Source organism: Fusarium poae, chromosome 4 (genome assembly GCF_019609905.1).
Source record: "Fusarium poae strain DAOMC 252244 chromosome 4, whole genome shotgun sequence".
In the NCBI taxonomy this organism is placed as follows: domain Eukaryota; kingdom Fungi; phylum Ascomycota; class Sordariomycetes; order Hypocreales; family Nectriaceae; genus Fusarium; species Fusarium poae.
The window spans coordinates 5,111,398-5,138,146 of NC_058402.1; the positions used below are offsets into that span (position 1 = coordinate 5,111,398).

Sequence of the window (26,749 nt, forward strand, 5' to 3'; positions counted from 1 at the left end):
TGCTATGTCCGAAGAGACCTTCACCTTACAACCCTTGCATTTCGAGTCATACGGCCATGATAGAGACTGAAGGAAGGTGTCTTGTGATCTTTAACATCTGTTGGTTTTAGTGGACTGCCGGAATCATCGGGTCATTTGGGAATGGTACCAATGTCGATTCCGTTTTTTTGGTAGCCGAGATGCATTTTGCCAAGAAGTTCCGGTATGAATCATCTACGTTTGCTGGTTACTTGAGGTTGAAGGACGAGGCCTCCGTTATGTCAAAGCGTGCTACGGATACGCTATGGTAGTAATGTGTAAGTGATAAAACGAGTGTGCAAGAATAGCGTACAGTACTATGGATGTATACATCGCTTGTTAGCTTTTGAGGCTTACCCGCACCTGGCAAACAGAATGCATTACTTGATGTGGGTGTTCCTCGAAGTTTAAGAATCGAAAAAGGTAAAATTATAATTTAGACTGTCCACGGTCGGTTGTGGTTAGGTATGTACATTAGTACCTAGGTAGGTATGTTAGGTGGAGCTGGGGATTCCATGACGCCCGACCTAGCGTCCGGGATGATATGATCACCTAGCGTCAGAAGTTACCTACTACCTACTAACCTACACTACAGTACCAGCACTCTAATCTTAGTGGTACTTCATATAAAGGAACATCCCGGCGAAAGAATCCAATAATTGGATTTATTGAAGAAGTGTTGAGTATATGCATATTGGTAGTCCGATTATAAACCAAATATTAATGCTTTATATAGTAACTCTGAGTACTAAGGTACCTACTAGGTAGCTAGTCGTAAAGAATCACTTGAACGAAGGCTTTCGATGGCCCACTTCATCTCCGATCAACTGGTGGGTGATGCTTTTATCGCTGATGTAGGTAGGTACCTAGGTAATACGAATGCTTTCGATTTGCCTGTCGATCGTCGATCTCGGGCTTGAAAAGGAAGAGTACCGTGGATACTCGGAATTAAAGAACAAAAGTTAGTAACGCAATAGAAGCATTGTAAGTAACATCATCACTGAGTTGTCAGGTTGTACCGTTGTAGTAGCGTATACTGACCCTAGAAAATAATGGGGACGGAAGCCCGCTACTAAGCTATGGAATACCCCCCCCCCACCGGCCGGCCCCGTTGGACCTCCCCCACCAAAGCTACCGCGCCGGCTTACCGCATACTATGGACCTATCTAAGTGGCACACAGAGGTAATAATAAGGTTTCTTTCTTGACCTTTGTTGTTTCTTCTAGGCACATACTCGATGGATATGACGATACGAAGCAATTCGGAACCTTCGGATGGTCTCTGTTGTTTCTCGGCTCGTTCACGGCCTTTAGATGGATAAGCCCACCCAGTTTCAGTTGCTCGGCCCTTGCTAGGATGGAACGCGATGGGCGGGTTTCTATATCATGTTTTAAATCAATGCCATGTTGAGGCTCCTTGAAACATTTTTGGTCATATACTCCAGTTCGATCGCATGATTGATTACACATGTATAAATGTTGCTCCTGTCTACGTCTAGTTGTACACACTGCTAATGTACATTATTCTCGTTTGCGACCCCGTCTTGATTCGACTCTCAGAACGAAAGCCTTATTTCAATGAGTGTTCTCAACATGATCTATAAAAAAACAACATCGTTTTCAAGCGCATTGTTGCTAGCACTTTTACCTGTCGCTATTGCCCACAGCGATGACCAAAGCACAGACAAGATGGAGATGGGAATAGATCACGGCAGTAACACGACACGGCCACCTAAACACCAAGACTATCCCGATACCTACTTTGCCCATCCCGAGCATTCTGGAGTCATTCACACACACATTGCCTTGATGGCTATTTCTTGGGTATTCATCCTTCCCATCGGTATGTTCACCTTGGCTAAACGCTACTTGATTTGTTTCGCGTACCGACTTACACAAACCACAGCTGTCATGTTTTCGCTGGCACGGTCTCGTTTTACTTTGCATGTACAGTTCGTGTTCCTAGCTTTGAACACTTTAGGAGTCTTTCTCGGTGTCGTCTATAACACTCAAACCCCAGACTTGTATCCTGGTAATGCGCACCACAAGATTGGCTGGGCTGTGACATGGGTCGTCTACGCCCAGGTGCTTATGAATGCTGTGGGCCACATTGCTGGTATTCTCCGAGGGAATGAAGGCAACCGAGGTAGCAGAGAGGGACATTGCTTCCAACCTGTCCCAAACTCAGAGGCCGAATACACTTTATACAGTGGCTACCACGATGACAGCCCATACCGTACTTCTGATGACACTGGACGAGGCACCGAGCCAAACAGCCCGTCCATCGAGAGCGACTCGGTATCGACACTCAATGATATGGGATCGCCTCCGCAGCACCCCGAAAAGGATTATGAAGACGACCAAGACTTGGAAGAGCTTTCGTTATCATCTACTGCATCTCCTGGAACTTTGGCCCGTCATGTGTCCAAAATTACAACCTCGAGAGTCTGGAAGTACCTCGGCATTGGCTGTAAGGTGGTTGATCGCATTATTCTTCCTTTCGGCTCTATCGCGATTGCCACTGGAATAGCCACTTTCGGCCGCTTTTTTGTGAGTTGCATATTCGAAATCCCAACCAAACTCTAGTCAGGCTAATATATTGTCAATAGGAAGGAGAAGGAATCTTCAATGGTTTGGCCCACTGGATCAAGGGTGGCGTTTTCTTCTGGTTGGGAATCTTCACCCTGGGACGCTGGTCTGGCAGTTTTGGCGAGCTCGGCTGGGCATGGAATATTCGTCCCAAGAACCATCCCAAGGGATGGAGTCCTTCTGCTGAGCTCGTTGAGAGCTTCTTGATCTTTTTCTATGGCTCTACCAACATCTTCATGGAGCACCTTGGTGGTTGGGGAGGGGCCTGGACTGTGCAGGATATGGAGCACATCTCCATCACTGTTCTTTTCCTTGGAGGAGGTCTGGTAAGTCAAGGCCTTGCAGGATCCCTACCAAATCTTCTGAAGCAGTTCGAAGACTAATCATGAGAAATTCAGTGTGGCATGCTCATCGAGTCGACTCGCATCCGTAATCTCCTTAACATGACTGTCCAAGACATCAAGCCAATAAATCGCCATACAGTCGAAGACGCAAACGAGGCCGAGGATCCTGATACATATGAGTTGTCGCTGAATCCCATCCCAGCTTTGGTGATTATGTTGCTTGGACTCATGATGAGCTCACACACGCAGCACACCATGATGTCCAGCATGGTTCACAGGCAGTGGGGAAATTTACTCCTCGGAGCTTCACTTGCTCGCGGTCTGACATACTTTTTGATGTTCCTCAAACCGCCAAAGTCCATTCTTCCATCACGACCCCCTACCGAGTTGCTCGCCGCATTCGGACTCATATCTGGGGGAGTTATTTTCATGGCTAGCGTGAGTTGAGCCGTATTGCAAGTCCACGTTGGCAAGCTAATTTGAGCCAGAGCACTGATACTATTGATGGGATGATCCATTATGGCCTTGATGCCATGTTCATGTATACCGTCACGATGGGCCTTGTCGGACTCTTGATGGCCTGGATTATCATTGTCCTTGCCGTCAAGGGATGGGCCGTGCGAATCGAACGACGCGGCATGTCGAAACAGTGAACCGATAGATGTACATGTGCACTTCAACAGGGGAAAGTAAAGGATCGCTGTGGTTTGGCTTAAGTGAAGCGATGTGTAGATATGGATTGGTTATATAGAGTTCTGGACAGAGTGATAGTTCTGCTTTGAGATACCCCTTTATGAAACGGTCTATAGTTGACGCAATGCTGAACCGGATCGGGCATTTGCATGATCTGTAATAAATATCATACTGACTCGTGAATACTACGAGAATATTAATGTCGTCTGACGGACGAATTAGCTTCTATTCGCCAAACTAGAATATTGGTGCTCTGACGTGCTCTCGTCTGATGGGAAATGGCTGAATGCGCCCCAAAAAGATCTCCAGTGCCTCGAATCTTTAATAATGATGCCTTCTCGAGTATCTTCGACTGCTTGACCCAAAATGACTGAATTGGCGGATATGGCCCTCTCACGCATTCTCTTCCTTGCCCTTTGGTTCCGCTATCACTCTCTTCTGATCTTCTGATGAGAAAAGGCCAGCGCCCTGCTGTAGAGCCTGCACAAGAAATGGGATGGAGTCGGACTTAAAATCTTCAGCGTTGCGAACTTTGTCGAGATCCTCTGAAAGCTCTTGTGTGGCCCGCTGGAGGTAGTAAGATGTGAACTCAGGGGAGGACTGTTTTGTAGGTTCAGAAGACATGCTGGCTGAATTTGGACGGAGATCAATGGAATCGTACGGTTTAGCACAAGAAGTTGCTGATTTGGATGTTTGTGGTGTAGATAGCCAAGTTGATGTATACGAAGACCGATCTTTAAAAAGTCAGAAGGAAGTAAAACTTTGTCAACTAACGAGGCCGAAAAACAGTGCACGAATAATACCCACGACTAATCACACTGTGTATTATTATCCAACTGCCATACCTAACGAGGCGTGATTTACTTGGGCTAGGCTGCCAGGCCAGATGATTATTTGTTTAGAATTTGGTACAATTCATTTTGGACACCTCGCGAATAAGAAGATGGTATGAATAATGACCAGTAAGCTTACAGCGTCACCGTTCTTATCTCACTGGTACGTTTAATAGTGTTTCAGTGACTCTGATCACGACCTGAATTGCTCGAAGCGTTTTTTTCTTTCTTTTACATTTGAACAGTCTATCTATCTGAAGCTCTTCCACAAAGCACATCTTGTACTCAGACCATCTGGTATGATGGTTTGAGTAGACCAAACTCCGTAAAACATACGGCAATCCTTTCAACACCACGCATCCATAACAACGCCCTTGCATGCCTCATCAACATTAATCATAAAAGAGAAACAACCAAGTAAGTTCAGTGAGAAATATACTGGAACACAGCAGAGACCTCTGCTTCTCCACATTCTTGCCTCAGCAGTAAATCCTGAATGGGTTTCAACCCCTCGTTGACAAAATGATTCCACGTACTCGTGTCACCATACAACATGGCTGGTGCCTTGATATACTGCTTGCCGTCAGGCTTGCATCGCTTGCATTTGAACGTCTCATGAGTATCGCTCTTGGTGTCTGACCGGTACTGAAACAGCTCGCGTAGACTGTCGAGAGAGAAATGACGTTCCACATCTTCCGCTGAGTCCACCACACAAGAAGACAAGCTTTGCTTGTGAGATTGTCTTTGAAAGATTTTCTCTTCTATAGTACCAGTTGCGATGAAGCGGTACACAAAGCAGTCCTTCTTCTGCCCATCACGCCATACTCGAGCCAAAGCCTGTTGGTCGGCCGCAGGGTTCCAGTCAGGATCAAAAAGAACGAGACGATTTGCACCAATGAGATTGATGCCACACCCACCAGCCTTGCTACTGAGTAGAAAGACAAACTCATCACCCTCGGGGTCGTTGAACCGATCGACAAGCTTTTGGCGCTTGTTGACGTTCATGGTACCATCGAGACGAAGACTTCCGTACTGACGGGAACGGCATAACTTTTCGAACAGGTCCAGCGTTGAAGTGTAGTTACTGATCAGAACAATCTTGTCATTTGTGTCTTGGCGGATGCGAGCCAGCATGCGGTCCAGCACGGCCATTTTACCAGAGTACCACGACTTGACTTCACGATCACGACCACGTGCTTCTTTAGGAACGTAATCATCGGGGTAGCACTTCTCAGAGCCCGGTAGATCATCCGACATATTCAACAGGTCTGGATGATTGCAAAGCTTTTTGAGAATGTTGATAGCTTTTAGAGGTTGGCTTCCCTTACCTCGCAAAAGAGCCTGGATTTCAGGACTTTTGATGAAGTAGTTATAGAGATCAAACTGAAACGGTGCAAGATTGCAGAAAACAACATGCTCATACTTGACGGGCAAATACTTGGAAAGAATGTCGTTTGTGCGGCGGATCAGAAATTTGTTGACCACGCCGAGTAAAGCTGCAGTGCACTCGTCACCCTTCTTGCGGTCAACTTCTGAAGCGTCTGCATCTCGACCTCGCAAGATCGGAATTTCGTATCGCTTTCGGAATTCCAAGCGTGTTCCAAGCAGATCTGGGTTTGCAAAACTTGTGAGAGAGAAGTATTCTGTTAAATCGTTCTGAATGGGTGTGCCAGTAAGAATGACACGACGAGAAACGTTAAGGCTGTTGAGAGCATTGAAAGTATTGCTGTCACTATTCTTCAGTCTGTGACCCTCATCGCAGAAGAGTAACCCAATCTTGGTATGCTTGAGCTGTTCCACGTTTAATCGCAGAGTTTCGTAGGAGACAATGATAACAGGCCGGGTCACGGATCGCCCGGTCGCATTTGCCCACTGTTGAAGTTGACGTGTCAACTCTTCTTTAGAAGCTTTTCCATCAATGGCAAATGGATTGATGGCATTAGCACCAAGCCATTTGGTCAATTCATTGGCCCAGTTCTTGACCAAACTTGCGGGGCAAACAACGATAGCCTTCTGGATGGTTGACTTGCCAGCGTCAGGCGACTGCTTGAGTAGCGTCCACATAAGGGAGATGCACTGAAGAGTCTTTCCCAATCCCATTTCGTCAGCCATGATGCAACCGTTGGCTTTCTCGTCGATCAAACCGGTAACACATCGGTACATGAACTTGACACCTTCGACTTGATGCGGGCGAAGAATCTTAGCTAGTCTGGGATCAATGACAACCGGAACCCGAGGGTGCTCATCGTCAGTTTTCTTCTTGATTCCTAAAATCTCGGCAAGACTCTTGTGAACAAGAGGTGCATCGAGTTTCTCTTCCAACGCCTCTGCCTTGGCGGGCTCAATAGCCTTTGGCGTATCTTTCGGCTTGTCGTCTACTGTAGGATCGTAAAGTACAATGGCAAATTCGCCGCTGGGGTCGTGGAGCGGCTTGGCGACGAAGACAGCGCCCTGTCGAAGACCGAGGGTAGGAGGAGCACGATTAGGATTGTATGCAGAGGTATCCTTATTTTTCAATGGAACAGAGAACGCCTTGCGAAAAACCAGAGTTTTGTCTTTTGCTTGATAAACAGGGAATCGGTTGATGTCTCGATTGGCGAGCGCAAGTCTATCGTCGTTGGAATACGGTTTGTCACTATCTGCTTCACCATCGGCGCCACCATAATCGACCTTTCTCCGCTTGCGGGATGGCCTGTCCACAGCTGGGCTTCTTCCAGCAGTTCCAGGACATTTGAATGGCTTGTGAAGTCGGTCAATTGAAGCAGGTGTTGGCGTTCGCTTGCCCGGAGTCTTGTTCTTGCCAGCAAGCGGCGTTGCCACAAGTGGTGACCTGAATATCGCATTAGAAGCTGCACTAATGACCCGACGGATATCAAAACCTACGATGCTCCCATGTTGGACGGATTGGATCTATCAATGGTTAGGAAGAGGTTGTTGAAGTTTGCAAGATCCCTTGCCACCAAATAAAAATTGATGAAGGGAAAGTAGTTAATAGGCAGGCAAGCGCGATGATTCACTCGACGCGACGAGTTGCAGGCAGACACGCTATCACGTGATTCGCCTCCGCCTACAATCTCTGGCTTTCGACAACCTCAGCGGAAGTCGAGACCCTGACATGCCGGAAAGCTTGGACTTGGAACTAGATCCACTAGCTTAGGTAACCAAACGAAAAGAATCATGAAAGCAAATAATGATGGGTTGGTGATAAAACATGTGTCTTGATTCTCGGTTCACCTTACTCTTCAGTCTTACACGGTCTACCTAACTACCTAGGTTAGTAGTCAAGGATGATGATATCTGAAAGTCCGCTTATTGCAGCGCCGTCAGGGTAGGTCAAAACCACTCGCTGATCACCTGCCCTCTCTCCATTTTTAAAGAACCCCGGATCACTAGATAGGTAACTAACACATGCTTCAAGCGTTAATCTCTCTAACCCCGATCAAAGCCGATCGGTCGGTGGAGATGTCCTTGCCGAGCAAGAATCCTTTGGACCGACCCCTCTCCAAGTTGCAATTGCCCAACATCGTACTGGAATCGTGGCTGCTACAGTCGCTGGACATTTTGCCCATTGGCAATACCTCACTCGATCTCAGCGAATTGATGTCCAAGCTGCTGCAAATCGAATTCCGCTTGCACGGCTGGGTTTGGCCTGGGGTATTGTTTATCTCGGCGTGTTGAGTACTATTACCGTTGCTCAGCGTAAAGTTGCAAGAAGTTCGGACCCTCTTCTCTCGCCTCCGAAGCCATAGAGAGATAGTTCTATCATGTCGGCCGACTTCTGGGCTGGTTATCTAAGTGGCGCGGTTGGCATCATCATTGGAAACCCCCTCGATGTTATCAAAGTACGACGGCAGGCACAGCAAGTTAGACCAGCAGCAGTCCTGTCTTCTTGCTCGATTCATTCCCAGACAGTAGTAGAAAGTCCTGCCATCAACCAAGGCACATCGTTCGGCACTCGTCTTCTCAGATCATACACGTCTTTAGTGACTGGAACGGCGGCGCCAATTCTCGGCTATGGTGCCCTCAATGCTCTACTTTTTGTTTCTTACAACCGCACAGAATCCGCATTGAACAGCGTGTTCTTGACATCAGGGAACATGTGGAATACATGGATTGCTGGCGCTGTGGGTGGTCTTGCAACCTGGATTGTCAGCACACCTACCGAGCTCATCAAGTGTAGAGCTCAACTGGCCTCTCCTCCCATGTCAAGCTTGGCTATCACCAAACAGATCTGGGGGAATCATGGTTTTAAAGGATTCTACTTTGGCGGGGCTGTGACTGCTCTGCGAGATAGTATAGGGTACGGCTTTTACTTCTGGTCTTATGAGCTGAGCACTCGTTGGCTGGCCACTGAACCTGATAAGCGCACTTCGTTTCAACACGAAGCCGCCAAAGTTCTATTCTGTGGAGGATTGGCTGGCGTCGTAACGTGGGTCAGTGTCTTTCCTTTGGATGTCATCAAGACAAGGGTTCAGACTCAGACGCTCGGCGAACTGGTCGAAACATCACCTCTTTTGCGAACAAGCGGGCCTCTACGGACCTCACGAGCGGGCGCCCTCCAAATTGCACAAGAAGCGTATAGGGAAGGCGGAGCACGTGTTTTCTTCCGAGGGTTGACTGTTTGCAGTGTCCGGGCCTTCATCGTCAACGCCGTTCAATGGGCTGTCTATGAATGGGTCATGCTCGAGCTTGGACATGGACGCAAACAAGCGCTATCTAATGACTTAAGAGTAGAAAAGGTAGAGGCACTATAAAATGCAAGATGTGGGATTAATGTTTTTGCATAAAAACCGAAACTAATATTGAAACAGCGTCGCCATCTTCTAAAGTGAAAAATGTGTGCATTGATTGACCATCATCAAGTTTGATAGTGTGATATATTGACATGCAAGACGAACACGAGCCATCAACAAATGTTCCGAAATCGCAACAACAGTGATGTACGAGGTTGTGGTCGATACAGAGAACAGAAGAATGTATCGCAAGACACGTCGAAACCATAGAACACTCCAGAGGAGTGACTCAACCTTTCCAAAAATTGATTATTAATAAAGAGAAAACCAATTACTCCTAGTACTCGCACTTAGCACACGGCATTTAACCTGGCTTCACCTTCTTGGTCTCGAATAGGATACACCAGGCGCCTTTATCCCCATGTTTTGTCCTCCAATCGTTGCTACCCAGTTTCAAACAGCACCCCTTCCCTTGTTGGCTTTTGTCGCATCGCGCCAACCTTCGAGGCCAGTTTGGGTTGTCCATCTTTGAGTGTCGTGCTCATATTGTTCGAGCCACTTAGCCATGACATCGCTGGCCTGAGCAACTATCGCTTTTCCAGCTTCGTGTGCATCCGCTGCGTCTTTCTCGGTTCTTTTCTGAGAAATCTCACCAGTTTTTTCATCGCGCTCCTTCCTCTTCTTCTCTCTTTCAGCCAACCATTCTTTCCGACCTGCAAGATACTTGACACTGTGCCCAAGGCCTGCACTTTCATGCGAAATTCCCTTGTGGGATCTCTCAAGGGGCGGGGCAGTGAAGAAGAGGACTCGCCCAGCACTGTCATGCTGGAACGTCTGACGGAGCTCTTGCTGTAAAGCGTCATTCATACTGTCGGGGAGCGCATAGACTTCTGGTGGTCTTGGTGGGTTGTACGCATTGCCGCTTTGCACGGGCATCCCAGGCGTGGGAGCCATAGGGCTACGCGCAACAGGGGGAGCAGGCGCTTGGTTGTAAGCTGGGGTAATGTGGTTCCCCATCGGAGTTTGTTGATGCATGGGAGGTACTGGTTGCCCATAATTAGGGGCGAAGCTTTGTGTATACCCTGCCTGTTGATGTTGAGGCTGGTGCTGGTATTGCACAGGACGTACAGACACTTGAGGCTGAGGACCAAGATGAGGTGGATGTGGAATTGGAACTGGAGTCTGATGAACCTGTTGAGGCTGGGCTCCTGGCGTAACTGGCTGGAAATGAGGCGTCATATGAGCGTTGTATGGAACAGGCGAAGGCGATGGTCCCCCGGGATAGGACATCGAAGGATGTCGAGCAGAGTGGTCTCCAGGCATAGCACCTGGGACTGACAGCATTGACGCGCGCCTACCAGCATCAGTGCCAGCGTCGGATAGTGGGATAGCTGACATAGCCTGCGGCGGAGGTGTGGGTTCTGGAGGAGGAGATTCCTGTGTATTGTCAGTTGAGACGCGATGGGGGATTAGAACCAGCGATTGACTGCACAGCCTGAGGCATAAACGGTGCTCAGGATTAATGTCGGCCGAAGATAGATGCAAATGTGCAGGCAGGGGGTAATGGATGCACTGCACTGGCTGATAAAACCTTGATGGCAGCCGGCAGAACGATAAGCACATAGCGTGCGGGCCAACAAACAAAAACAAATAATAAACAGGATAAATGAAGCTTCACTTACGTTGATTTCCCGCGGACGTCGGTGCACGGCTCCAACGATTGGCGGGGCATTTGGGCTCCCCCATGTTGGCTTTGGTAACTCATCTGTTTCCTTTGCGTCTTCGCGAAGTAAATGCTTGATAGGACTGGGGATCTTTCTCATGCGCCGAGGCACATCATAAAGATCCATTTCGTAGTCCTTATCGCGTACTTCATCAGGAACACAGCTCGCCCACGTCTTTATTTTGTTGAACGTGAATTTCTCCTCGTTGTAGCGTGATTCACATACATAGATCTCCTTACCACGAGGGAACCCTCGTGGACGGCCTTTGTTGAAACGTGTCACAAACATGACGAAACAGTGATCCAAGACGTCTTCAATCTGGTGGTCACGATATTGTCCAGTTTTAACCACCTCATGCTCGTAGAAATGCTTCTCGTGTCGGTGTACAGTTTGCTCTGGCCGGTAATACCAACAGGCATTAATCCATCTTTGGCCAGCCCTATCTTGCCAGGTTCGATAGATTTGCGCCACAGTAGGCTTTGCCAGGTCGTTAGGATTCCGAATGTGAACCCAATCGCCTATCTTGATATTAGTCACGAGCGTAATGCAGATGAGCTGTTGCACAGGATGCTCTAATGCACGTACCAACTTTCCAGGATTGCTCGTTATACTGGATCTCTGCTAAAGGCAGCTTTCCGTCTTCGTCCCGGAAATCGTCGTCAGGCTTAGCCTTCTCCTGTTCTGCCAAGAGTTGGGCCTCGTTTTGAAGTTCAACAGCAGCCCTGTAGACTTCACTATCATCCTCATTATATCGTTTGGCGTTTTCGAACATGAGGTTGAGATCTTGCAGCACTTGGTCGACATTTTGATACTTCTTCCGCTTTACCTTCCTTTTAATGTTGTCAAGGGCGATGGGATTCTGTATTGTCGTATAATAATCAGGAACAGCCGCCTTATCCGGTAACCTCTCAAAGGGATGGACAAGGAGATGCCCCGCAGCATCCCTGGGCTTTCTTAATCCTTTCAAGATTGAAGTGATGCGCGCTTCATTCGGAGTAAGCACACTCGGAGGTCGTCCCCGTCGCTTATGCGAATCGTCTTCGTAGTCTTTGTCTTGATCTTTGCGCCCAGAAGCACGTCGTCTTCGTCCGCGAGGTCGCCCACCCTCATCTTCAGAGTCGTCATCATCATCTTCTTCATCATCCTCGTCTTCATCATCATCCTCGTCCTCGTCATCCTCGTCGTCTTCCGCTGGTGGCGACTCTTCCGCTGGTGGGAGCTCACCAAGATCAGGCAACTGCGTATCGCTTGCTGTGATGTGCCCTCTCTCTACTAGCTTCTGAAGCTCACGGACGAGGGTTTCCCTTAGTCGAACAGCGGCGCCAAATATAGGGGCAGAAGGGCGATTATAAACCTGGGCGTTGTGACAAATTTGCGCAACATCTTTCACGAACTCGGCGAATGAGCTGTATTGCTTCTTCTGAGTTTTCCCCTACAGAACCTGTCAGTAATTGATGTGGACAAATTTTTTTTTGTAAACCTACCCGGATGGTACTAAAAGCAATAGGCTCCGAGATGATTTCGAAATAATCGGGTAAAGCTCGTCGATTGGGAATGCGTTGGAACCCGGCAGCAAGTTGCTCGCCACTATAAAGCATTTGTTATTAGCAATTGCGCCCTTATATATTAGGTGGCATACGTACTCGTCTTCAACGCTGCAAAGATATGTCGATAAGTTATGGATCAAACGATACATGTCGGGGCGGCCTTCATCGTCCACCTCGCCTTCTGCGTCCTCGTCACCTTCTGCGTCCATATCCACATCCGGGTCGCCTTCGGCATCGACATCGTTGTCCACTGCATCCTTCATCTCGATGTCTGTACTTGCGGTTTTGGCTTCGATGGATTCGCGCACCTCTGTCGCGTTCGTCCTCCGAGTGGACATGATGGGCTTGTGGGACCACTCGGGTATGGTTGGAATCCGTAGGTGAAGTTATTGCAGTGGTTTGGAAATAGTCACAGGTATGCTTTAATAACTCATTAGTTTAAAGGCCAATTCGTATTGTGAAACCACAACATGAGGTGTTGCGAGAGTTGAAGATGAAGCTTGATTGTAAGGTACGTATCGCTGACCTGCCATAGGTTCAATGGAAGCGCGTGTGTTTGCGCGCGACACCAGGTTCCTAAATAGGCTAAAGGGTGCGTGCGTGTGGAAACAGACAGGTGCCAACATCTCCACTTGTTCCTCGCCTTCGAATTACAACCACCAGATATTCCAGACTTGAAATTTCTCCTTATTCACCAGTACCCGGAAAGAGACTTCCTATAACACTACCTGGAAAACCTTGCGCGTCTTAAAATATCGTCATGCGTGCTCGATTTAAAGGCCCGGCCGGCACCGGCATCCTTGAGCTACCAGACGATGCTACTGTTGAAACCCTCTTTGATGAAATCCGGACAAAGACTGGCATCAACAAATTCAGTGTGAGATACGGTCTGCCGATGGCTATGAAATCTCTTGAAGCTATCCAGGGTGATCAGATTGCTCGATCTCTTGGTCTTCATGGCGAAACACTTACCATTGTTCCCGAGGAGTCACCATCTGACCCTGCTGAGGCTAGCCAAAACCAGCCTATTGCGTCCATGCCACTGAAAAAGAATGAAGGCCCTGAAGATGCGAGCGTTCCATGGCCGCAGAGAGAGGGCACTCTTCGTAAGTGGTTACAGATGCTTGTGCTGCATGTATGGACATTAACATGGGGTAGTGTTACGAGTGATGCCCAGTGATAATAGTTGCTTGTTTACTGCTTTCGGAGGCGCACTCCAAGACCAAATCCCTGCACAAAACTTGAGACAGATGATGGCAGACTATATTCTCCAACATCCAGAAGAATATTCGGAAGCTGTTCTTGGCAGCCCTCCCAGCCAATATTGCCGCAGCATCCGGGACCCTGATAGATGGGGTGGTGGCATTGAGCTCAGTATACTATCCTCGATCTTCGACATACAAATATGTACTTTTGACGTTCAGGTCAGTCAATGCCATTGCCGTTCATCCTATTTCGTCACTGATTGTCACTTAGACGCAAAGTAAAATTGAATTCGGAGAGCAAAAGCGAGATCGCTGTATTCTCGTGTACTCCGGAATTCATTATGACCGGGTTGCCTTCAGCTGTGCTGATCCCCCTTACAATTCCCCTACCTTGCCCCCTGAACTTGACCAAGCTGTTTGGTCTACTGGCGATGACGAAGTTCTCACAAAGACCGAAGAACTCGTTCAAAAGCTGAACAAAGCGCATTACTACACAGACACAGACGGGTTAATCCTGAGATGCGATGTGCCGGGATGTGACTGGATCGGCAGCGGCCAGCTTGAAGGGCAGAAGCATGCAGAGGCGACAGGCCACGTTGACTTGAGCGAAATCCAAGACGAGGGTGACAACGTCCTGCGGAAGTGCGATGCACCTGGTTGCAACTTCATTGGTCAGGGAGATAAAGTTGTCAGACAACATCGTGCCGACACTGCTCACCAGGAATTCTCTATCATTCATGACGCCTGACCGTGGTTAGGTGTGCCACTTCAAACGTTGCTGACATAGTCCGTCGAGACATTGCGAAATGATCATTCATGCCTGGAAGCATAATAGGTTTACAACTGTAGCACGTTGGTAAGATCGCACATTAAGAGCATTAGCGTTAGTGAGGAGGACTAGATTCCCCGAAATAATTGATATTGTATTTTCTCTCGAAACTTTGCGTCCCAGGGATATGTAGCCGACGTCAGCATGATTGTTTGCATACATAGGTAGAAACTGTATTTGGAGGCGGGCCCAAAAACACTTATAACTTGTCTCGGGACCATGTCCGGTCAAGGCTGGTTCTTCTGGGTAGGATAAGTGATGCTGCACTCGTGCATGAGTGTTGCTGATTTACAAGTATGACCAAGGTAGAATTTGTGCTGGCTATTCTGTCGTCTTAAGGGAACCATCGGCATGAACCGAATCGATATTGGCAAGAGAGAGATTCAAGAATTCGTGCTTGTTGGACCAATTCTGCTGCCCCTGGGTGAAGTCGTTCATCTGTTGAGGAGGAGGAGGAGGGTCGGTAATCTTGGTGATAAGATAGGCGGTCGATGCCTCAGCGATACCATAGACGAGCACGCCAACCAGAGGAATCTTAACAAGGATGTAGAAGCCCAAGCCAAAGCCGAACAAAACACCTTCTCGGCTGCGGAACCAGTTTCGTTTCTGCTCTTTGGTGAAGTGAACTCGGGCGAAGTAAGGTTCGAGCAATTCTCGCATCAGACTCCTGGATGAGAAATAGCTCTGAAGGAAGATGACAAGGTACTTGCGAGGAAGGAAGATACCTGTGCCGAATATTACTGAAGCCGGACCTAACCCCACAGCGTTGTTGAAGGTGTAGAAACTTGCAGCAGGCAAAACAAAGCGGCCGATGTATGGCGTGTATGATAGGGCGAAGATGGCGAGAGAGATGCCGCCTTTGCGAAGAAAGCGGTAAAGAAACATAGAAACAGCTTGAGCAGTACTCTCAGAGTGTGTGCTTCCGTCTGTCGGCCTGTACATCTTAAGATTTGGATAGTACATGTTCCGAAGCTCAGAGGGCTTTTCGCCACTGTGCTTCTGGACATAAGTTATATCTACCCACTGCAGTGATTGCATGAATCTATCAAAAACTGGTTAGGCACGGAGAAGGGTATAAATGGAATCGACTCACAGATTATCGAGAGTTGGGACCACATAACGCATGAGAGCCATGAGGAAGAATGGTACTTGAAGAACATATTCTGCAACAAAGTCAAGGCCGTTTACGAGGGTATCATCCCATGTTATTGTGTCGAGAGACACAAAGAACGAGATAAACCACAGCAGTATTTTGATCCCAATGATCTAGTTTCGTGTCAGATCTACCTCAAGTTCCTGCTGATAGTGTAGACAAGACTCACGGGCACAGAGATGACCAGTCTAATGGCGAGGCCAGCTAGAACTGCAATAGCCGCTTGTCGATAGTGATCGGTGGTAAAAAGTGCAGGGTTCTGAAGTGCACGATGAGCTGTGTATGATGCTGGTCAAAAACATGGTTTCTGGTTGTATTGAGTTAAGGGAATTTAAAATACTACTTACCTCCCACCAGCGTCAACTGAGCTCCGCGGATTACTGTGTTTGGATCAAAATGAGAAACGTCGAGTTTCTGCTCGAGCTTTTCCTTTAGTTTGTCTTTATCAATACTCATCTTGTCGTTCGGAGACATGTCGAGAAACGATGTAGCGGGAAGCTATGGGAATTAAGGCACTCTGACCGATTAAACCCTGGTCGAAGTATTCACTACTGACGCGGGAAAGAGGACAACAGCCAAGTGAGTCCCTCAAGTTGTTGAGAACTCAAGCGTCGCAGGTTCTGGTTGAGCTATAGATTTAACAGGCCATTTGGGAGCTTGGAAGGTTGCGTCAAGGTCAGACGTGGAACGTTGAAGACAGCTTGGAATGATGATGTGGATTGAGTTAAATGTAAGGTGACGTAAGTGTCCTAGATGGAGCTTGTTTGCTCCATCTAGACTACGTACCTAGGCAGGCGGCTGAGCTAGGAACATAACTACGTAGTACAGTAGCGTCAAGAGCTCTGGGCCTCCAGGTCTGCAGGTTTACGAACTGCTAACGCCAAATATTCGGCCTTGACTCTACCTGCGTGTACGTTTATACTGTGTCGCCCGTTGACGTCTAGTACCTGTCGAGATAACTGTACATCAAGTAGTACCTAGGTACACCCTGTACTCTAGACTAGCAAATAGATACCTAGTACTTAGAACTAAAATGCATGGTTGTTGGATCTTTTGCCCAACCTACCTACTTAGCACCTGATTGGGTCCGAGGGACGGGATAAGCAGTAAAGAATCACATGCAAGAGATCAAAGGTACTGTGCACATCATCTATGAATGAATCTCTGCCAGAGATTGGGTTGTGAGACATAACAAAGAATAAGTGTCATCTCATAAGAGATCCTGGGCAATCAATCGCCTACTGTTTGGTTGAAGGTCCTTAGAGTACCAGCAAAATTAACCGCCCTAGGTACAGTAGCACAGGTGCATTTGAGTGGCGTTCGCAGGTCTTTCTTTACCTACCTTAGTAGGTACTATATCCATATCAATACAAGGGCTAAGTCGAGTGATTATTTTGTAACTGCATCAAATCAGACAAGAAAAACAATAATGATTATAGCATCCCCCAACTACCTATAGCGATAAAAACCGTAGCAAGGAGAAATCCATATGAAGCCGATCGAACGATGAGTCAAGTCCTGTAAAGCTTTCGTCGTACGACGAGCTCACCCAGTACCTGTTCTGCAACATTTGGGCGCTTGTGAAACTTGACCTCACTTGACAGTCGCAGGGACCCAGTCTATCTGTCCTCCTGCACGAAAGATTTCCATGTCCTTGTCCTTGTCCCTTATCCCAGGCTCAACGTTCTAGCCAAATCAGGAATTCAAGGGGCGGGATAGCGGGATCAGCGGGCCTTGGAATGGATGTTAATATGGATGACTAAGGCAAAGCGCCCCTCTAGAACTCAAGGCCCCCTGCACATAGCCCCAGCACAACCGTCACCTCAACGAGCGAGCACTTCTATACTCAAGTCGAGGGAGCGAAAAGAAACGAGTGGGTTTTGAACCAGCCACCTTCTCGAACGATTGAAATACTGTATAACACGATATTGCTTTATCGTTTGGTGGCTACCCCCTTAGAGTGCGCCTTCTTCCCTATCTATCCTGATAATTCTCCCTTGACTGTTGGTTAGGGGATCCACGACAATTCTTCACGATCCGCCGCGATACATTCGACACCAACCTCGCGCAACCATGAACGTCTCCTCTTATTTGTCCAGTCGAGATGTTTAAGCTGCAGCCCGGCTTAGAAATCGTTTGCGCTACTAGGAACAAGACAACATTACGGAATTTATTCTATCATGGATGACTCGGTTGACGATCTCCCGCATCACCGGGCCCCAAGACGAATGTCAACTTCTCCAATGCCACGTCGAGACTCCGTGAGCTCAGATACGCCCGATAAAGACCTGGTTGAAACACTCTACAGTCACCCGAATGTAAAAATCATATCCTTTACGGCAACTGGGAGAGCCTTTGTGAGGACTCCTGCCACAAGCAATGTTGATCCACCTGGGACCCTATCATGGTCCTCTCAGCTCGAGCGAACTATCGCTGTTGGTGAGTGCCTCGTCTTAGAACACCTCAAAGCCATCTGCTAATGTCGTAAACCAGGCCCCTTTCGCATCTATCGAGCACCACGATCCGTAGCCTTTCTAAGCTGTGGTTCTGCATTGCAGCCTATCCTACGGAAGAGCCAGTGTTGGTGCATAGATGAAGTCAACAGTAAATTCATTTTACAGATTCGTCGACCTAATTATTGGAGGATTGAACTACCTGTCGAAGATCCCGGAGACCAGCAACGAGCTGAAGAACTCAGAGAGGTGCTCGATAAAATTCTCCAGTTCGAGAAAACCGAGTGTCCTTTCAAGCGCACATTCACAGTTGATCTTCCAGAGCAAGTGCCTGTTACGATCTTACCTTGGACTCCTCGCGCCCAATCCACGACACCGGACGACGCTACATTGTCATCTACCAGCTCGCGCAGATCGTCATTTGCCGGGCGAGCCACTACGCATACGCCTCTAAATGATAGACATCCCATAGACATTCCATCAAGTCCTCTGGTCGGGAGACCTACACGGGCAGCATCTTGCGTAGTACCTTCAAACATATCTATTTACGAGGAACACGGAATGCATCTGGATCCTTTGCAGCCGATGGGTGGAAGCACAAGCGAATCTAACACAAGGCCACTGGATATTGTCCCGGAACGTCCAACGGAACACATCTCATCATATCCCTTCTTATCCAATCTGCCTGAGTCTTACAGCTCTCCTGCATTCGCCAGCGACTCAGGGGCACACCATGATGGGTCATCTGTATTCTCGACTAGCCCTACCCAGAGTGACTTGTCGGTATACGAACTACACGAGGGATCCGGTAACCGGGGAGGTCATATGAAGGCTAGACTTCGGCGACGGACCGCAGGGTTCACAACGACAAGATCAGCCACAATGCCGCCGCACTTGATGCCAACGGTGGATAAGACTACAACGACAGCTTCTGCATCAAGAGATCCAATTACGAGAAGTGTATCAGAAACTTCAAGGAAACATTCGACTCGTGCGCCTATCACTCCCAAGTCAAATAAAAACAGTAATAAAGTTGAATCGCAACCTTTGCAATCTGTTCGACCAGATGAACCCATACAGCAGCCACGACTTCAACGGAGGGACAGCGAGGAATCGTTTCATAGTGTCGAGTCATGGCATTCATCTGGCGTTCCCCTACACCCTTCACCACCCACTTCCCAAGCGGAGTCTGCTGTTGAGGCGAAGTACGAATCAAATGAGACAGGCACCCTATCCGCTGAGAGATACAAAACAGGCAAGTCTTCCCGGAGCAGAGGCAGCTCTCCAATGCCATGCGCTTGGGAATCGGACCCTGATTCCGACGACAACGAGTCGTCCAGCGAAGGTGCGAATTCGGCAACCAGAGACACAGTCGACGTTGAAACTAGAGTCCCCTTGTCAACAGCAACACCGCCACAACGGCCGTTTATAACTCGTCACAGAGCGACCACAAGTAGCTTATCAGTACGCCGACGGGCACTTTCACCCCTGCCCCCTGCTGCGAATCTCTTCACTCCTGCGTCAACTATGGAACGACGACCTTACAGAAGTAGGCTAGAGACTGTCAAGAACCTACCAATGGCCATCATTGCCAAGACGTGCGAAATGATCATGGGTCCTCCAAGCTCCCTGATCCGCCTTATTCTCAGGGTGGCAGCAAGGATTGCTTCGGGACAATGGAGAGGTCTTGTATATGGGTACGGCGAAGATGGCGAAGAAATACCAGTGCAATGGGACTACTCTGAAGGTGAATTTAGCGATTGGAGTGATGATGAGAACTATCAACACAGTGGTCAAGGAAAGCGACACAGTCGACATCGCAGTAAGAATGACAACACGACTAAGGAAATAGCAGCACAGAAGGAGCTGCATAGGCGGCCTTCATCTTCGGATGATAGTCGAAGCTGGGGGGTTGACTGATCATAGATAAGGTACTTGAAATGCGGTATGTCATACGTCGCCGATGTATAGGTTACCGGGAGAGTGGATTTCAAGGTTCTAATGACGGCACGGAGATTTGATTACATGACATGTTTGTGAACATGCAGCAGGACATTTCGGTTGAGAATTTGGAACAGAAACAGCCGGCCAATATATGGCTCGAGTTTCACGTTTTTTTGCTGAGGATTTGTCTATTTGAACACAGGAGTCTCTACAAGCGAGCTATTTTGACATTATTCTGATTTTTAATTGTATACTAGGCTTATTTCTAAACATGCTGCTTTTCTCTCGCCATAATGCTGATCGACTTGACATCTATTTGTTATAGAGTATCTTTCATAATATGTACCTATTATATCCCGCACAATTCTTAGCATCATGGGGCGTAATTACGAAAAATACGGGAGGCGGATCAGAGACAACATATGATTAGTGTACAGGAAACGGTATGTCGGACGATAATGCGATGGATACGGACATGCTAGAGGAATGAACTACTAAGTATTCTATACTGGCGGACGGTCTTAAGTACCCAAGCCATTGTTGGGTGCCTAGAGATACCGTGGAAGAGCGAAAGGCTTCGGGTGATCTGCACGATACGCTAGTTTGAGAGTCGTATTTTTCGCATTGTCTCTTTATTGGCCATATCTAATATCATAAAGCTCAGATTGACGACATTTGGTCAAGTTGTGGCTAAATAAGATGTTATTCCTGGAGGAAAATTTGACAATTTTTGCTAGTTGCTCTCGATAATGAACAATATTGGAGTAAGTCCATTGCAGTGGAATTCGAAAGATTCTCTTTTGCAACAAAGATCTCAGCGAAACATCCTCAAAAATTTCCGCGCGATTGGAATTTAAATTGACCAAGATGTCTGATGGAAAATACAGTATGTTCTCCTGTGATCTAATGCGTGTTCCCTCTTGTTCTGGTTCCCAGAGATCTGACATTAAGAGTAATTAAGGGCAGCTATTGGTTCTATGCTCCCAATAAAGCCGTAGTCATTTTCATCCGTATTACATTCAGTGATAGAAAAGGGAAATAACAAGAGTGATGTAGAGCTGAGACTTATCGCAGACACTACAAGTGCTTGAAACTGACACCCCTGTTTCCATTTTGCTCTCTGCTGCTTACGGCTGGCTTCATACTCAGAGCTTATGGAGCATTTAACTATGATAGTCTTGACATATTCATTGCATGTATGTGTATCATTTATGCTGGCCCGTGAGTTGTAACTTGATGCTGTGACACTGACACAATATAATGTACTGATAATCGACAGCCCGCTCCTCGAACCGCAAGACTATCACAGCATGGGTCGAATATTGTACTACATCTCATACCACTCGCCTATACACCCTGGACGAGTTTTGACAACATTTGAGTTTGTATCTGCTTTTGTCGAGGCACTCAACGGTTGGGGGGCGTCGTACTCAGCAACCTAATCGCTGAGCGACAGCGAGATTGAGGCGGGCCATGCTCTTATCAAAACATCTTTACTGTTGCAGCTTGTCGTGACAGTTCTCCTCTTCACGCTGGCTGTCACGTCCCATCGTCGATGCCTCATCAGCGGTATAAATGAGCGACTTGCGGGTCCGCTGTTGACGCTTCATATAAGCATGACCCTAATATTGTCCAGAACCATTTATCGTGTCGTCGAATACTTAACTATCCAGAGCTTCGATATGGAGCAGACTTCGGTCCGGCAACCATAAATCTTGTTATCAGATATGAATGGTATTTTAATGTGTTAAAGCAATGTCATGCTCATGAATATCATCATGTTCAACACCCATTACCCCCGCCGATACTTGCCGAGGAACAACAAGATTTACCTATCCCCTGATGGAGTCACCGAAATTGAGGGGTCAGGCTATAAAGAGCCGAGAAAGTTGTGGCAGACAGTTATTGATCCTTTCGACATCAGGTGGTTAATCAACGGCTGTGGGCGGCAGGGCGAGCGATTCTGGCAAATGGAAGAGAGTGGGATAATACAGCAAACGAATGCCACTTCCAAAGAATCAGAGACGGCATGGGCATGCGCGAAACTAATTCGTACACTGATATTCATTATTGTATTGCTCGTATCGTATTCTGTGACAAATACATCTTTGGCGTCCCCTCCCTCTTTCTACGTTCATGGGTCTCTGATGGATGGCAAACAATGAATGATGGCATATCTAGTAGGTCGCAGAAACGTTAGCATACAAGTCTTGGTTAGGGTACACGAATAAATAGCCGGAGAAGTCTAGTCCAAGAGTATAAACTGACCGAATAATTTCATCTTGCATGCTTCCAGCATCCAACTGCTACAACGCCCTGAGGCCTGAGGCCTGCACTACCATATTTCTGACCCTGGAATAAAATTCATTGATCATAAATAAGATGGGCCGTGATTTGGTGTGTTACTATCCTGGAGGCTGAGCAACTACTGGCATCGGACAGTACCAGACTAGGAAGGGCTATGCATAGCTATGAAACTGTCGGGTGACATAGAACCGCCGACAACGTCGATGGTGTCTAGTGTCTAGTGAAGAAAAGCGGTGTCTTTGTTTTGTCAAATAAAAAAAGCCCTTGGTGTGTCACTGGGGTATAGCATCCAATACCAGTGGAAAGTGTAGGATGCGGCAAGTAACACGTCGGGTCTTCAACCCACTTGTGATCCTCTGCAACTTAGTGAACCCAGAGACGGATTGACATACGGGGCGAGTCAGCAAACCAGAGGAAGAGGCACTGTTCAGGAGAAATGAAGACAGGTCCCGTCGGCGTTTTAGTCGAGACAATTTCATGCTCCCTTGCCGGCGAAGGATCAAGACCCCGTCAGTCAACCAACATTGGATGGTATTACACACAGCCTTTCTGTCTGACTAACTAGACTAGGTACTAGACTACTAAAGTAGCCTACTGAGATACCAACAATATTAGGCCAGAAAGTGCGTCGAGAAAAAGGAAGCACTGGTAGACGGTAACCGAAACTTATAAGGCTTTTATAATTGTGCATCTTGCTGTGTACAAAGGTAGCAAGGTACCTACCTAGGTACCTAGGTACTAAGGCAGCTCAGCAAAGGCATGGGGCATTTCTAGAACGCATCAAATGGATTGGCAACCCTGTAAGCCTATTACGGAAGGCCACAGGGGGCAGTGTCCCAAAAGTGCGGATACGACATTTTTTCTTACTCTATTGACACCAATGTGTCATTAGTCACTTATCTATACAGTAATACGAATAGATAGTATTATATCAAAACATATCTCCCTACTGAAGTCCGCAATTAGGTCATGAGCCCTTAGTAACAACACAAGCTCGTACGAGTCCGTACGGCACCGTACGATGCCATTTTACTCCCGTAATGCATCAAATTGCATTAATCCCTCTCCCTGATGACGGCCTTTTGCCCAGAAGATGGCAGTCGCCATGCAGATATTCGGTCACAATACCCATCGGCCAATTTTTGCCCGTTATGCTGCCAACGGCTCCCTTTGTTATCTACTTCTTCTTCTACAATCGATTTAACACTCGACTCACCACCTACGACCCCAAACACACAAGTACGAGGCAATGCGATGACAATTCCTTCAGTCAGAACAAGACCAATGCCTATTAGCTATGCACAAGCCCAAGCTGCTGCCGTTGAGAGTCAGCGACGAAGTATTGCAATAACTGGCCGTACGACCCCAATTACGATCGATTTCGTTGCTGCATTTTGGATCTGTGATGGATACCTAAAAGCAATAAACGAATCATATAAAATCCCGATTTACGCAGGGAAGGCCTACTGTGTTGCAAGACATACGGCCAAATTCAAGGCCGTATTAGCATCTACATTTCCATCGCACAAGGCAATGATTGAATTCATTGTAGGGACCTGCAAGAAGGAGCTTCTTTCAATGGATTGGAAGGTTGTATCATCATTTTCCAATTCAGGGCCTACAATTGGCCCGTTTGAGTTCAATGATAGTGTATACGAAGCAGTATCACTAAGCTCATTCTTTGAAGCAGCAAATATTGCAATTCGTAAAAGGCCCAATAGTCCTATTAGCTTTACGTTCTTTAACTTTAACGTATTGCCTATGTCAGACTTCCCAATTGATTCAACTAAGCCTGTACGTAAACGTGCAAAAAGGCAAGCAGAGCCTATTGCTGACTTAGAGCCTTGTGCTCCAAGTAAACGTAAGGTGGCTTCTAAGATCAAGAATGAACCCGTATCTTCTGTTAAAAGAGAATACGGTATCAAAGAGGAGGTTAAAACGGAGGATAATAATACTGCCGATGCTGTATCATTCACTTGGGAAGATAACGGCAATGAAAGTGATACTTCGGCAATATTAGCAACCTATCAAGAAGATATCATTGCAGTTGAGCAGCCAATTGAGGAGGAAGGGCCAGATGAGCAGCCAATTGAGGAAGAAGGGCCAGATGAACAGCCAATTGAGGAGAATCGGCCAATTAAGAAGAAAGGGATTGAACGGAAAGTGCTCCCTACGCGGGCAAAGCGAGGAAGGAATCCTCGTAATAGTTAAATAGTTCTATAATTGCTTTAAATTGCTTTAAATTGCTTCAATTACTATCAAATACACTAGAACCGATGATCAAATTCCTCCACATTTTCCGATGGAATACTTTCGAGTATATCAACATCAATATCATATGTTGCCAAATGATCTCGTACGCGATTTATACCACCCGTAGGGATATCCAAAAGCCCAATAAAAGGCTCTTTCTTTAGGGTAATATATATCTCCAATTGAGCCCGTAAAAATAGGTATACTGAATACTTTGGTTGCATAGGGCTATCAATTGGGAAGTTATCTTGACCTTCAAGGATAGTATTACAAACTGCAATTGTATCCTTGGGCAAATACGCATCCAAATCAATAGAATCGCTTTCAAAGATATTCAAAAGGGTCTGTAGTCGATCCATTGGAATAGCTTCTGCATAGCTTTTGGAGTCCTTTGCTTCTGGCTGGAAGTAAAGATTCCAAGGTTGCCCTGGGTTCACATGAGGTCTATTGGCCTGTTTGCGTATATAGTGCACATTCCATATACGTACGAACTCAGTGAGCTCTTCTCGTATAATTGGCATATATAGATATAATATAGCAATACGGTCTGATAGATAATCATGTGAAAACTGGCCTTCAGCAGTAATAATACTGAAGTATTCCTATAGATTATTAGTTATAATATTAAATAATAAGTAAATATACGTACGCGCCAAAACTTAGCCCTTCCTTTACTTAATCGAAGCCACCAGCTTTCAATCTTCTCATTATGCGTACTTTTGCCATAGATCCAAACATCGTCAAATTGCACTTGATCCAGTGTCGTATTATTCCGTTTACGTACTTGCGCTTGCGAAAGGTAATAATGTGCACCGGCCATTAAAAGAGTCTCATTGCCACGATCAGACCGAATAAGATACGGCATAGTCTCCCGTTGTTGAAGGGCATAAAGATACTGCTCTACAACACTTCGTGATGTATTTGCTGATATACCACAATAGAACCACGTAATATACCGTGAATAAGCATCAATTGCAGCATAAATCTCAATGCCCCAAGCCTTTAACTTATCATATGCATCAAGGGACCAAATAAAGTCAGGCCCAGCTGGTGCCCACCCGGTTCGGCGATGCTTCATCGTATGCCATCGATCGGATACGTTCGTAGGCATAAATTCTCGATAACATTCATAGAGGGCTTTGCGGCTTAGGATAAATTGGTGCTGGCGTACGTAAACATAGAGGTATGTACGACCAAAGGTTTGAAGCTTTGTATGCAATTCGTTTTCGTTTTCGAAGAAATTGTATAATTTGGTCTTTATCGTAGAAGACATTTCTGGTGTTTGACGCCTCCAAAGCCCCAAATCTCGTCGAATACGCTCAAGGCCGGTCTTTGTAATAATAAAGCCTTCCGTTTGTAGTCGTAGAAGCATATAACGGTCATTGAGGACCTGATCGTAGAATAATTCTGTAATTCGTCGACGTAGTTGCTCTGAATCTTCTGTGTTTTTGACCTGTTGACTGCCTAGGGAAGAGTCTAAAGCCCATTGTTGTATAGACCGATATAATGTTGAACGGCCTACTCTGATATTGAACTGATTCGTAAGGGACTCTAGAATCTGCCTTATTGTTAATTGATCAGTGTATTTCCACTGTTCAATTTGAACACGAAATGGTTCAAGATTAACCGTAGGGCGACCAAAAGACATAATACGTAAAGATAATCTTTCAGAATTATAACTAGAAAAGAAAAGAGAATAAAGGAAAAACGTAAAAGGTTTTGAGGGATTTAATTATAAAAATTGAAGTAAAAATGCTACGTACGTAATTGCCCTAGTTTAGAGGGGAATCGTACGATTACGTACGTAGCATTTTTACTTCAATTTTCAGATTACGTACGTAGCACTTTTACTTTAATTTTAACTTCTATACTAAGGCAATTTTATATATATAGTATATTCACTGTAAACATATAATAAAGCAAAGAATTTCATTAAACGACCTAAGGGTATCGTACTGCTTCGTATGCCTATATAATAGGGCTTCGTATCCCTACGTATCTGTAACTGTGGTCCCCATTGCCAGCAAATTAATCGTTCCCTCGTAAATCATCAAAAATAGCCTTCAGACTTTTAAGTCAAAGGCATACAGTAAAAGACCCTACTACAAATTAGTATACAATAATA

The 26,749-nt window shown here is 46.6% G+C and overlaps 9 protein-coding genes across 9 annotated transcripts; 5 read left to right on the forward strand and 4 right to left on the reverse strand.

The window, feature by feature from the left end:
* Positions 1–1,706: 1,706 nt before the first annotated feature.
* Positions 1,707–3,603, forward strand: FPOAC1_011761 (uncharacterized protein; the record flags this gene model as incomplete). The annotated part of the gene is made up of 5 exons (XM_044856128.1): positions 1,707–1,860; positions 1,924–2,567; positions 2,627–2,932; positions 3,005–3,388; positions 3,439–3,603. 5 exons carry the CDS (start codon positions 1,707–1,709, stop codon positions 3,601–3,603), a joined length of 1,653 nt encoding a protein of 550 aa, XP_044703441.1.
* Positions 3,604–4,036: 433 nt separating this feature from the next.
* RHP54 (DNA repair protein rhp54) lies at positions 4,037–7,370 on the reverse strand (the record flags this gene model as incomplete). The annotated part of the gene is made up of 3 exons (XM_044856129.1): positions 4,037–4,377; positions 5,013–7,306; positions 7,360–7,370. The coding sequence occupies 3 exons, from the start codon at positions 7,368–7,370 to the stop codon at positions 4,037–4,039; spliced, it is 2,646 nt and encodes an 881-aa protein (XP_044703442.1).
* Positions 7,371–7,763: 393 nt separating this feature from the next.
* Positions 7,764–9,230, forward strand: FPOAC1_011763 (uncharacterized protein; the record flags this gene model as incomplete). The annotated part of the gene is made up of 3 exons (XM_044856130.1): positions 7,764–7,804; positions 7,895–8,175; positions 8,461–9,230. 3 exons carry the CDS (start codon positions 7,764–7,766, stop codon positions 9,228–9,230), a joined length of 1,092 nt encoding a protein of 363 aa, XP_044703443.1.
* A 432-nt stretch (positions 9,231–9,662) lies between these two features.
* FPOAC1_011764 (uncharacterized protein) lies at positions 9,663–12,818 on the reverse strand (the record flags this gene model as incomplete). The annotated part of the gene is made up of 5 exons (XM_044856131.1): positions 9,663–10,646; positions 10,892–11,451; positions 11,519–12,365; positions 12,418–12,520; positions 12,577–12,818. The coding sequence occupies 5 exons, from the start codon at positions 12,816–12,818 to the stop codon at positions 9,663–9,665; spliced, it is 2,736 nt and encodes a 911-aa protein (XP_044703444.1).
* A 422-nt stretch (positions 12,819–13,240) lies between these two features.
* FPOAC1_011765 (uncharacterized protein) lies at positions 13,241–14,433 on the forward strand (the record flags this gene model as incomplete). Its single annotated transcript, XM_044856132.1, has 3 exons — positions 13,241–13,586; positions 13,639–13,904; positions 13,957–14,433. 3 exons carry the CDS (start codon positions 13,241–13,243, stop codon positions 14,431–14,433), a joined length of 1,089 nt encoding a protein of 362 aa, XP_044703445.1.
* Positions 14,434–14,835: 402 nt separating this feature from the next.
* On the reverse strand, positions 14,836–16,141 carry FPOAC1_011766 (uncharacterized protein; the record flags this gene model as incomplete). Its single annotated transcript, XM_044856133.1, has 4 exons — positions 14,836–15,556; positions 15,608–15,780; positions 15,837–15,943; positions 16,015–16,141. 4 exons carry the CDS (start codon positions 16,139–16,141, stop codon positions 14,836–14,838), a joined length of 1,128 nt encoding a protein of 375 aa, XP_044703446.1.
* A 1,754-nt stretch (positions 16,142–17,895) lies between these two features.
* Positions 17,896–20,040, forward strand: FPOAC1_011767 (uncharacterized protein; the record flags this gene model as incomplete). The annotated part of the gene is made up of 2 exons (XM_044856134.1): positions 17,896–18,106; positions 18,161–20,040. 2 exons carry the CDS (start codon positions 17,896–17,898, stop codon positions 20,038–20,040), a joined length of 2,091 nt encoding a protein of 696 aa, XP_044703447.1.
* A 3,615-nt stretch (positions 20,041–23,655) lies between these two features.
* Positions 23,656–24,582, forward strand: FPOAC1_011768 (uncharacterized protein; the record flags this gene model as incomplete). Its single annotated transcript, XM_044856135.1, has 1 exon — positions 23,656–24,582. The coding sequence occupies one exon, from the start codon at positions 23,656–23,658 to the stop codon at positions 24,580–24,582; it is 927 nt and encodes a 308-aa protein (XP_044703448.1).
* Positions 24,583–24,638: 56 nt separating this feature from the next.
* Positions 24,639–26,272, reverse strand: FPOAC1_011769 (uncharacterized protein; the record flags this gene model as incomplete). The annotated part of the gene is made up of 2 exons (XM_044856136.1): positions 24,639–25,226; positions 25,274–26,272. The coding sequence occupies 2 exons, from the start codon at positions 26,270–26,272 to the stop codon at positions 24,639–24,641; spliced, it is 1,587 nt and encodes a 528-aa protein (XP_044703449.1).
* Between the last annotated feature and the right edge of the window lie 477 nt (positions 26,273–26,749).